Source organism: Charadrius vociferus, unplaced genomic scaffold (assembly GCF_000708025.1).
Source record: "Charadrius vociferus isolate BGI_N301 unplaced genomic scaffold, ASM70802v2 scaffold599, whole genome shotgun sequence".
Classification (NCBI taxonomy): Eukaryota; Metazoa; Chordata; class Aves; order Charadriiformes; family Charadriidae; genus Charadrius; species Charadrius vociferus.
In genome coordinates, this window is record NW_009649980.1 from 191,067 (window position 1) to 203,558 (window position 12,492).

The 12,492-nt window shown below is 38.8% G+C and overlaps 1 protein-coding gene across 1 annotated transcript in view; it reads left to right on the forward strand.

Moving 5' to 3' along the window:
* Nucleotides 1-271: 271 nt before the first annotated feature.
* PIK3C3 (phosphatidylinositol 3-kinase, catalytic subunit type 3) overlaps nt 272-12,492 on the forward strand; it is a 75,580-nt gene continuing 63,359 nt past the window's right edge. Inside the window, exons 1-5 of the mRNA XM_009891607.1 lie at nt 272-402; nt 902-1,045; nt 3,311-3,440; nt 6,261-6,347; nt 9,291-9,386. Of these exons, the coding sequence (XP_009889909.1) occupies nt 272-402; nt 902-1,045; nt 3,311-3,440; nt 6,261-6,347; nt 9,291-9,386 (588 nt within the window). The remainder of the gene's footprint in view (nt 403-901; nt 1,046-3,310; nt 3,441-6,260; nt 6,348-9,290; nt 9,387-12,492) is intronic.

Consider the following 12,492-nt stretch of genomic DNA (forward strand, 5'->3'; position numbering starts at 1 on the left):
ATTTGTTCATCACTTCACATCCTGAGTTCCTCTCCAATATTTGGATTTCACTACTGACTAGTAATGTGAAGTTAGGATAGCCTCAGTACTGGGTAATCTAAATACACGTTATGGAAATAAAATAGGATTTGTACTGTGGATGAGGTAAATTTTGGTTTGTTTCTTTTTTCTCCCCCCCCTTTTTTTTTTTTTTTTGTTTTGCTCCCCACGTAGAGGAAGTCTGGAGGGGAAAAGAGAACAGAAGAGTTATAAAGCTCTCCTAGAAGATCCAATGCTGAAGTTCTCGGGACTGTATCAAGAAACTTGCTCTGACTTGTATGTAACTTGTCAGGTGTTTGCAGAAGGGAAGCCTCTTGCTCTTCCAGTTAGAACTTCCTACAAAGCTTTTAGCACTAGGTGGAAGTAAGTGACTGTCTTTTATTTCATATTCCTCTTAACTTACTGGGGCATCAAGTTATGTAAATAAATCTCTATGTTTTTTATTTGTGTCAGAAAGATTTGTTTTCTGTTGTCTTCTTCAAATAACATGTTTCTGCAAGCCTCTGTATGGTTATTAAGTGTTACCCTGACAGCACAAAACCAACCTTTTTGTGTAATCGGTAAGTGATCAAATTGTTGCTTGTGTATTTAGGCATGCCTCCCTACTTAAATAACTTTGGGGGCCTGGACTAGCACACTTTTATACTGTTTACTGGACAGAGATTAAACCAGAGTATTTTTCCTTTGGTGTCTAGCCTTTTAGTCATGCTCAAGACAAGTATTTGAAAGGTTAAAGCCCACAGGAAAATAGTCCATCTGCCCTTAGAAATTCATATTGTAAGGAGAATCTGGATTGTATGAACTAATACATAGTAACTTGAATTCTAAAGCTTTGTGACTAATAAAAGGTGTGTCTCTGCAGCTGGAATGAATGGCTGAAACTGCCTGTGAAGTATCCAGACTTGCCTCGCAATGCACAGGTGGCTCTGACTATCTGGGATGTATATGGACCTGGTAAAGCAGTTCCGGTGGGAGGAACAACGGTCTCGCTCTTTGGGAAATATGGGTATACTGTTTTTTCTTCTGTGGTACAGATTTGAAGCTCAGATTTGTGAATAGTAAGGTAGCAGTGGTTACAAGAGACTTTCTTTCAAATTTTTTTAAGCCAGGTTAACAATTCATGCTTGAAAAATCTGAATCGTGGATGATTTACTCTCCTGAGTGCAACTTCATACATGCTACAGTGTTGTAAAAAAAAAAAAAAAAAAAAGTATTCTGTCTTATAATACCAAAATTTAGGCTTTTTTTTTTTTTTCCCAGATCTGTGAACTTGGATTTTAAGGCAGCAAATGCTGAAATCGCTTCATGTTTATACTTTTTTAATGCATGGATGCCAGTACCGACTACATAATTGATTTAATTGGCTTGCAATTGCGTTGTTAATGCAGTATTATTTATAACAAATAAAGTATAACTCAGTAAATCGGGATTTTTCAAAATTAATAATCTGTGATCCAATACAGGGTGGGTTTAATAAATTTGTGGGTGATAACACTAAGATGGGAAGGATTACAAGCGTGCTAGAAAGTGACAGTACGTCAGAAGGACTTTGGGTAAGTGCAGAGGGGATTAAAAAAATAGGATGCAATTTAAGGAAAAGTACAAGGCACTGCTAATTTTTGCAATTACTTGTAGTCAAATACAGAATGGGGTGCAGCTGCCCAGTAAAACAGAGGAAAAGATTTGTGTTTAGGAGGTAAATCTTAAGTTTTGCGTGATTCAGTATCGTGATGCTCTTGTGAAATGTGCAAACCACATTGAATATATGAACAGTTTACAAGTATGCACATCAGGGACAGTGTTGTATCCCCCTTTTCCATAATTGTCTACTTGGCTGGGATATGTTCAGTTCTATATAACTGACTTTAAGTAAGTTGCTGACTACTGGGGGTCAAAGGGAGTCCATATCATTGAACGTCTAGCAAATAGGTGTGATGGAGGAGGAGTAAAGACTGGTGAGGCTGAAGAAAAGAGTGTAGGAATGCTTTTCCAACGCATTGTAGGTAGTGTTGGAAAATGGGAAGAAATAGCCTTTTTTGTCCTGCCAGTGGATGAGAAGTAATAAGACTAAACTGAAGTGCAGGAAAAGTTTAGTTTAGCATTAGGAAAGCTGTTCTAGTCATGCTCGAATGCAGAAAGTGACTGTAGAGAGAGATTGTGTCTCTGTCACTGAAGATGCTGCTTTGACAGTGTCTTAGCGCAGAAAATTGAACTGGATCAATTGGACTGTGCCCCAAAGACTGCTGGAAGTTTCTAAAGCATCAGATCATAGTTCCTGGAAAAAAGACAAAATTTATAAATGAAACTTATATTTCCAGCATGTGGGGCCCGGGGGAAGTAGATGGACAGAAAGCAACAAATAATATTGACATTATTTGTAAATTACATTTACTTGTAAATAGAAACCCTTGTAGTAGTATTCCACAGTGATGTGTAAATTCAAGGTCAGAGGGTCCTTCTAGTTGGTATTTCTCATTTTTAATGTTTGACTTTTTGAAGTGTTCCTTCCAATTGTATTTACCTGAAGCCATTAGAGTTAAGTGATCAGTTCTTATTGGCAGAAGTGATGCATTTGATTTCTTGGAACATCGTTTATAGGTGGGTCAGGACAAATATGCAAGGGAAGCAGGGTTTTTCAGAGAAAAGGTATGGTCAGTTACCCTGCAAAGTTCTGTTCACTGCACAGTTTCAGTTACCAATTCAATTTCAAGCACAGATGGAGAAAATGGTGTGTTCAGGGTTGGAGGGGTGTGTGTGTTTGTGTTTTGGTTTTTTTTTTTCTTTTTTTATTTGGCAGCTCAGAAGGCTGCTTTGTATCAGTTGACCTTCAAATGAAACTTAGGTAGTTTTTTAGTTCAATTTTTTTTTCTGACTGGCAGATGTAAAGTCGGTATGATAACTTGCAAGTCAAGAGGAATACTTTCTGCTTCATTACAAACAATAAAACTATGAAGGTCAAGCTCTGTCCTCAGTGTGTGTTTGTACCAGCCCACTGACTTTGGGAATTACCCATTTTTCTTCCACTTGCCAAATAAGTTATCTCAGACTTCCTCATTTTCTTCTAAACTCTGTGTGCCAATAAAAACGAAGGCCATGGAGGGCATGAGGTGCAAGGCACTTTTGCAGTTCAGTTAAATTATGCATGGCAGTGCACGTTTGTAGGTTTGGCAAAGGAAGCTACTTCATTTTCTTGTAGCTGCTTATGTACTTTGATTCCTGACAGCTGTATTATTTTGAATTTACTGAAGCGATTCTGCATTTTTCCCTGCAGTATGTTTCGTCAAGGAATGCATGATTTGAAAGTCTGGCCCAACGTAGAAGCTGACGGTTCAGAGCCCACCAAAACCCCTGGGAGAACCAGCAGCACAGTCTCTGAAGATCAAATGAGCCGCTTGGCAAAGGTAATGGAATCACAAGTAACCTTTAAGATGTATGTGGAAAGCTTGTGCTTTCACTGGAGTGAAATGAAGACAAGCTTTAATGAAGACAGGCTTCTTGTATTGTTTTCTCATGTGAAAGCTATCTTTCTTTGATTGTTTAGATATTCCACAGCATTTATACAAATGAGTAAACTAGATCATGCTCATTTGCTTCTGGAGTATTTTTTAAAAGGGGGCATACAAATACCTTTTAATATACATAGAATTCTGTTCGAAAAACTTAAAATCCTAATTTTTTTGTAAAGATTGAATAGGTAAACATGCCTTGAAGATGCTTGAAGCCAAAATTCCATCGGGTTCAGTAACAGCAGCTCCTAACAGTAACTTGTGAGGACAGTCTAGTTTCTTTCAGTAGCCATCCTTTAGATTTAAGGCTGTCTGCTGTAGTGTTCTGGTGTGTATGACATACCTCTGCATTAGAAAGGATTTTAGTAGAACTGCAAAAAATTATCAAAAGTTTAATTCGTTTAAGCTCATGTATGTGTGCATATTAGTATTTCTTCTCCCAGCTTGATGGCAGAGTGTATTTTTGCCATCAAAACTACTTCTGCAATTGATCAGTAAATGTTAGTTCTCAAACTGTTTGACTGCCTGATCTCTCTCCTTCTTCAGCTAAACTTACCCTAAGCTTGCCTAATGGTTCAACTCACTTAGTGTACTTTTTTCTTAATCTTGGTCTCCTAGTTTTCATCCTTACCTTTATAAAACTGCAAGTGAAAGATAGGTCCCGTACTATTAGTCTGTCCATTTTCTCATCTAGAGATTTATCACAGCAATAAACCAACTTTCATTTAAGGTTTGTCCTTTATGAGTTTAGTTCACCTTGGCTTTATAATGGAAAACTCATTAAAGCTTTCTGCCAGCAGTGGTACCCAATTTCTTGATCATAGTAGAATAAATCCCCTCTAGCCTAAGGAAGCTCTGTAGACGGACACTAAATATCAAGTCTTGTTTATAGTTCACCAAATGGTTATGTGATGTAGGCAGTGGGTCTCTGAGAAAGGGTTTTAGAGTGTATGCTTTCCATTTCATGTTATGTTTGTTACGCAAATGTGACCATACCCTACCAGTGTCCAGTGTTTTTTGTCCTCTTCTCTTCACTCACTTCTGCTCCCTGGCTCAAGAAATACAAGCAAGGTAGAGCATTTCAGTCTTAAAATACCTGGGTCTGTTCTAGCCTGTTCTTTTGGCATGTAGGAGATGATGGCTCAAAGCCTCTGAGGAGGAGGAGGGGATTCTTCTTTCACATCCCAGTTGAGCGCTCTAGTTAATGGCTAATAAAAACCTGATAACATCACTGTCACTGTGTTCTCTTCTGAAAGCTGTTTTGGGAGATACTAATTTCTGAAAGATGAGAATGTTTTCACTGATATTTTGTAGTGTTCATTTATAAAAACATTTTACTATCAGTTGCTAGCAAAGTGAATAGGGTTTCTGGGTAGTGTGTCTGTGAAAGCTTTCATTTGCACAGCTGTTTACACAGCAGATGAGGTTCTTGTGATTTATCATTCCTAAATAGCCATTGTTTGAATACAAACAGCTTCAGTTTTTCTATGACTTACTCATCAGTTGCTGAATGCCTCCTGATGCTTCTGTATGTGAGCGTATTTTTAAATACAGGTAAGAGGAGTAGGACTAATTAAGTGCAAGATAAGTTTATGTGGACTTTGTTATTCCTAGTTTGGTTTTTTTTTTTTCCTCTTTGTCTATTGGACCGACTTACCATTTATAAGTCCCATGCTACTGATTGATGTCTGGTACCAGAGCCCAAATTAGAGTCCTCCAGGTAATAAGTACCTTTTAAGTAGCGCTTGCTGAAGGATCTTTTCTCCATCTTAAAAATAGCTTTTTGTTCTCTTGACGTGTTTCTGAGTTTGTGTGTGGTATTTATTACTGTAGGGAATTTGTGTAAAAGCAATGACTAGATGCTGGAGGAGTTCCATCCTTTTACCTTAAATAATTGATACTATGGCAAGCCTCTCATTTCATGTTGAGATGCCGTATGGTTGTGCTCTTACAAAACTCATGAATGTTTCTTATAAAATTGCTACTAATGAAAAAGCCATGGCTCTGCATCCTGGAGTTTTCTCTTGAATTTTCATTAACTATTGTGTATCAGCTTATCTGAAACTACAGGTACTATGGCTCATATCTTACCTTTTCTTCCACTCTTCTACTGTTATGTAGCCCTTCAAACAGCTCGACTTCCTTGCTATTTTTACAGCAATATGTAGATGTAGGTGTGACAATTGAACTACTTTTCAGATGACTAAAAGGAAGGGGAACAAGCTCTCTATGATTTGCTGTAAGTCTTCAGCTGACTTTTAGCGATGTGTAAGTCCCAATCTGAAAGCTTGTCTAGGTAAGGCTAACAAGGACAGAATTACTCAATTTGGATAGCTTTTGAAATATATTCTTTTCCTTTGGCTTAGTAAGTTTTACTAGATGACACTTGTTAACCCAAAAAATGAAATATCTTTGTTATATGACTTTGCTTAAAAAATAGTTTCCTGTTTTTAATGTGTTAAAAATGGAGAGATGATGTGATTGGTATGTGGTTTTGGTCTTTGCCGTGACTAGTGTTTCAGAGAGTAGAATTAATTTTATGACATGGCTTAGCTGTTCACAAGAATCTACTGTGTGTGTACTGGATAAGCATTTTTTCTAGTTCCTTTGGTTTTCCCCCTGATTTCATGGTAGTGTCTCTGTTAAATTGTAACTTTTATATTCTTTTTCTAGCTCCAAGTAATTTAAATGTTATCATTGTGTTTTTTCATGCAGCTTACCAAGTCTCATCGGCAAGGTCACATGGTGAAAGTGGACTGGCTGGACAGACTGACCTTTAGAGAAATAGAAATGATCAATGAGGTAGGTCGTCATATATCAGATTTGTAATTTTTTCTTTGGGTCTTGCTCATGTGGAACCTTTGTTTGCTTAGGAGACTAACTCTAAGCACTTGTCATATTTTCTTCAATTGCCAGTGTATATGATAAAAGGAAAAATGGTTCTTTAACCTTCCACAGTTGATTTTACTTTGGTAATAATGAGAATCATAGAATGGTTTGCATTGGAAGGGACCTTTAAAGGCCATCTCGTCCAACACCTGTGCAATGAATAGGGACATCTTCAACTAGGTCTGGTTACTCGGAGCCCTGTCCAACCTGACCTGGAATGTTTCCAGGGATGGGGCATCTCCCACCTCTCTGGGCTACCTGGGCCAGTGTTTTACCACCCTCAGCGTAAAAAAATTATTCCTTATATGTAACCTGAATCTCCCCTCTTTTATTTAAAATCATTACCCTTTGTCCTGTCGCTACAGGCCCTGCTAAAAAATCTGTCCCCATCTTTCTTTTAAGCCCCTTTTTAAGTACTGAAAGGCCGCAATAAGGTCTCCCTGGAGCTTTCTCTTCTCCAGGCTGAATAATCCCAACTCTCTCAGCCTGTCCTCACACCAGAGGTATTCCAGCCCTCTGATCATTTTTGTTGCCCTCCTCTGGACCTGCTCCAACAGGTCCATGCCTTTCCTGTGCTGAGGGCTCCAGAGCTGGGCACAGTACTCCCTGTGGGGTCTCATGAGAGCAGAGTAGAGGGGTGGAATCACCTCTCTTGACCTGCTGGTCATACTTCTTTTGATGCAGCCCAGGATGTGGTTGGCTTTCTGGGTTGTGAGCACACATTGCTGGCTCATGTCCAGCTTGTCATCCACCAGAATAGACAGCTGTCTTACAAGTTTTCAGCTTCCAGTGAACTTGATTACAGAAGACAGATTTTATTAATAATTTGGAATAGTTTGGAACAAACGCTATTAGGTATGACTAATTTAACTCTAGGATTTAGATTGCGATGGGAAGCTTTTTGGACATACAGGGTGTTCCTTGGTTTTATACCTGTTCAGCTTTAATGGTTTTGATTTTGGGTGCTAAGGAAAAATACTTGTAAGATTTGAATGAATATTTAAAAAAACCCAATAATCTGGTAGTTAAATGCCCGAATGAGGTCTTAACCCTCATTGAACAAAATCACCCCTAAAATGTTTAGTGATTATTCTCATATTGCACAACAAAACTGTTTTTTGCTTTGTGCTTTGAGATTTTTGTTTTCTTATTTATTTTCTTCTTATTTTCCCAGACCTCTGGGAATCAGATTCTTTTTGAACTTGAATTTGTGTTTTTATAAACACTTAGGAATATTTTTTTAAAAAACACCTAAGCCTATCCCTTTTTTCTCCTGCCCTTTTCCCTTTCTGTAAAAAAACAGAAACTAAAAACTCCTGATTGCTAGAGCTGTTCCTTAAATGCAGAACCACTTTGCCTGTGCTGGAAAGTCAGTCCACTATTAATGCGTGAAACAAACTGGAGTTGCTTGTTATTAAAGGGTATGCTTATTTTTTGCATTAAATATATGTTCCTTGTGGTGGTTATCACAGAATGGTCAGGGTTGGAAGGGACCTCTGGAGATCATCTAGTCCAACCTTCCCACCAGAGCAGGGGCACCTACAACAGGTTGCACAGGACAGCGTCCAGGCGGGTTTTGAATGTCTCCAGAGTGGGAGACTCCACAACCTCTCTGGGCAGCCTGTGCCAGTGCTCCACTACCCTCAAAGTAAAGAAGTTCCTCCTCATGTTAAGATGGAACTTCCTATGTTCAAGTTTGTGCCCGTTACCTCTTGTCCTATCACTGGGCACCACTATCGCATCCCCCTGGCACCCTCCCTTTAAGCATTTGTAAGCATTAATGAGATCCCCCCTCAGTCTTCTTTTCTCTAGACTAAAGAGACCCAAGTCCTTCAGCCTTTCCTCATAAGAGAGATGTTCGAATCCCCTAATCATCTTTGTAGCCCTTTGCTAGACCCTCTCCAGCAGAACCCTGTCCTTCTTGAACTGGGGAGCCCAGAACTGGATGCAGTACTCCAGATGTGGCCTCACCCGGGCAGAGTAGAGGGGGAGGATGACCTCCCTCGACCTGCTGGCCACACTCTTCTTGATGCACCCCAGGATGCCATTCGCCTTCTTGGCCGCCAGGGCACATTGCTGGCTCATGGTCATCCTGTTGTCCACCAGGACTCCCAGGTCCCTCTCCACAGAGCTGCTCTCCAGGAGGTCAGCCCCCAACCTGTACTGGTGCATGGGGTTATTCCTCCCCAGATGCAGTACCCTACACTTACCCTTGTTGAACTTCATAAGGTTTCTCTCTGCCCAACTCTCCAGCCTGTCCAGGTCACGCTATGTATAACTTCTTTCTTGTTTCCCACTTAAATTTTAAAATTCTAAGCACTTTTTCTTGCGAAGGCGTTTCAAGAATGCATACATGAGCAAATCTTCCTCTGAAAATGAATGAGCTGCAAATCTAATCTTGTAGTCCATGTTTAATTTGTCTCTTTCATGATTCTATTTAAAATGGTATTTTTTTTTTCATGTCTTCTGGCTTTTGACTCTGACATGCATAATTGTGTTTAATGATTAAAAAAAACCAACAAAAAAAACCCTCAGCTGTCAGCTGGTTATTCCTCATTGCCTTTTTGCAGACCTTTAGTCCACAGTTGCAAGCCACTGATGAAAACAATGTGGTTTTATCTGTTACATGTGGATGTTTATCATGAAGTGGGAATGTAAGGAAGTAAGAATGTCAGGAAGAAGGTGACATGGTCTCAAGTAGTGCTATGAAATGATTAACTGAATAATTTCTACAACAACTTATAATCTAATTAATCAGTTATAGCACAAAGGAAGTAGGGTAATTGCTGTACCGAGAATGTTGAAGATTTATGCACTTTAATATATGATACACATCTGTGGTGCTTCTCTTCTCAGAGGGAAAAACGAAGTTCTAATTTTATGTACCTGATGATTGAATTCCGTTGTGTCAAGTGTGATGATAAAGAATATGGAATAGTTTACTACGAAAAGGTATGTGCCTTGCAGGCTTTATGATCGTCTTTAAAAAGCAACATATGCACCTAAAATGGATAGGTTTTTCCGCTGAGGTGAAATATTCTGCTGCAGGATAGCGGCAGACAGCTGTCAGTGGCAACTGTTTATGTACATACAAATCAAATAGTATAGATGTAACAAGATTGGAGAAGTCAATCATTTGTGTAATGTGGTTCAAGATTACAGAATTTAATAAATGTGAGTGATTAAAAACTTTTTGATTTATGGTTCCTTCAGTTATCCAGCAATACCTTCAGAGTAGCTGTATGTAAAATTATGTCTTCTATCAGGAAGAAATGTACCTATATTGATTGGGAACTTTATAAAAGATAAGTTATTAAAACTTTGCACAGGAGCTCTGCTGGTGAACACTCTCTCTGAAGTGAGCAAATACAAAGGTTTAGTCTTTCATGCTGAAAATGCTTTGGAAGTCAATTAAGTAAGAGACTTCTGGATTGGTATGTGTTGCATCTTTTCTGTTCACAAAACAGATCTCCAAAGTAGTGTCCTCAGTGTTTTATATGAGTTCAAATTTAATGGAACAAAGGATTAACAGTGACGTTTAACAGATGTCAGTGTGGCTTTGGAAGGCGTTCTTAGTACTTCTGTGGACCTCTGCATTGTAGAAAGACCCACTGAAATAGAAAAAGCAGTGTGTCTATAATCTGGTTTCAAAAATAAATTGTAGGTAATTGCCTTTTAAAATTTTCAGCATGTTTAGATTCATGAGAAGTCAGAAAGTTACTAAATAATGCAGCTTTACGGGAAAGAGGAAGAAGGTAGAAAGAGACTGGAGTCCTGTTGAGATCAGAGGCACTAGCTTTAAGCAGCGTCTGTTCCGAGTAATTCAGTACACAAAATTGCTACAATGGAAAATAGATTACAGGTATTTCTGTGTATGTGATAACATTAGTGGCTGATCTGGACAGAAGAACTATGATCTAACTTAAGATTCTAGAAGAAGGTGGTGAAAAATACAGTAATAAATTGCAAAAAATCACAATGCTACAAAAAAAATTCTGATAAGGCACAGATCAGAGTCTGCCTCAACTGAATGCTCAGTTGCAAGTTAAAGCTTGAGAATGTTTGAAAAAAGAACTGTTTAAATGCTATTAATGTAGCCCTTTGAATAAAGATGTTACTGAATATTTGAAGTTATTAACAACAGTAGTCTTAGAACTTATTTTAACAGAGCTGCCATTATAGAAGAAGCTCTCAAAGTTGTTTTTCAAATTGCTGTGGTCATAACAAAAATGTTTGGCTGTTTAAGTGATTGTCTAAGCCCTTGGAAGAGCAGTGTCTGGCAGACGTGTTGTGGTTTAACCCCAGCTCACTCCCACTCAGTGGGATAGGGGAGAGAATTGGAAGGGTAAAAGTGAGAGGACTCGTGGGTTGAGATAAAGACAGTTTAATAGGTAAAGCAAAAGCTGCGCCCACAAGCAAAGCAAAACAAGAAATTCATTCGCTGCTTCCCATCAGCAGGTAGGTGTTCAGCCATCTCCCAGAAAGCAGGGCTTCATTGAGCGTAATGGTTACTTGGGAAGACAAACACCATAACTCTGAATGTCTCTCTGCTTCCTCCTTCTTTCCCCAGCTTTGTATGCTGAGTGTGATGTAATATGGTATGGAATATCATCCGTTGTGTCAGTTGGGGTCAGCTGTCCCGGCTGTGTCCCCTCCCAGCTCCTTGTGCACCCCCAGCCTACTCGCTGGTGCAGTGGTGTGAGGAGCAGAAAAGGCCTTGGCGCGGTATAAGCACTGCTCAGCAGTAACTAAAACATCCCTCTGTTATCACCAGTGTTTCCAGCACTAACCCAAAACACAGCCCCATACTAGCTACTGTGAAGAAAATTAACTCTATTGCAACCAAAACCAGCACAACTTGATATAAAAATTGAGGCATGTGGATGGGGGGGGGATTCATGGTTTTGCTGGTTTGTGGTGTTGTTTGTTTTTGTTTGTTTTTTTTTTTTTGGAGGGGTGTGGTTTGGCTTTTGTGGGGTTTTTTTGGGTGTGAGTTGGTTTGGGTTTTTTTAGTGTGTTTTATTTTTTTGTGAATTTTGGCAATTTTACTGAAACTGTGCCTTAGGCAGATGTCTAGGTTAGCTCTTTAGCATTTCTTTTTTGTGGACTGTAGTTGACAGTGGAACCTCACCCCACCTTTCTAAGTCTTTTTGTCTTCAGAATAGCTTGTTTTATAGTGCTTCTATACAATTCTCCTACACCCAGCTATTGTAGAGGACCTTGCTGTTACAGAACTCCCTTGTATTACAAATCAGAGTGAAACCTACTGTGTCACTTCTTTCCAGAAAAAAGAATAAAGTTATTTACTTCTGTGGAAATCAAGGAAGTTTGTTTTTTGTTTTTTGTTTTTTTTTTTTTTTCTGGGGAGCATAATAGAACACGATCAAAATACTGAAATGTTTTACTAACCAGTAGCTTTTTACATTAGAATGTGTTGTACTTTTCACAGGTGCAAAGTGATGAGCATGGCTACTGTGTGGCTTTGTGTCCTTTTGGCTCTTTTATAGTTAAATGTGACATTCCTAAAAATGATTTCTCTCTGTCACCTTGTCATGGGTGGAACTATTTGATATGATTCTGATTTAACAGATTCAAAATTTATTAACAATTTGAGGTAGATCAAGAGGTTGAATTTTAGCAGCACTTAATCATTAACCAATTTAAACATTTACAAAGTGATTTAACAAAATAATTGAACAGTGACCTAATTACAGATTTGAAGATGGCAAGAGTCACAGTAACTAACTATAAGGTATCCCAATCAATATACACGCTTATGAGCAAAATATATCTCACGTTAATATACATGTAAGCAAAAGCATGTAAGCACACACACACAGGCCTCTAGCTGCTGGAGTCAAAGATCCATTAGTTGTGGGCAACTCTAATGAGCCAACAGGTACCTTCTGTACCTGCCCCTGTACTCCTATGGCTGCATGGACAAATGGAAGAACATCCACATCTGTAAAAACTGTGTATGTCAAAAACACAAAGGTGGAGAGGTAGATGAAAGAGAGGCTAACTTATAGTTACAAGTTTCTGTTTTCTGGAGTTTAGA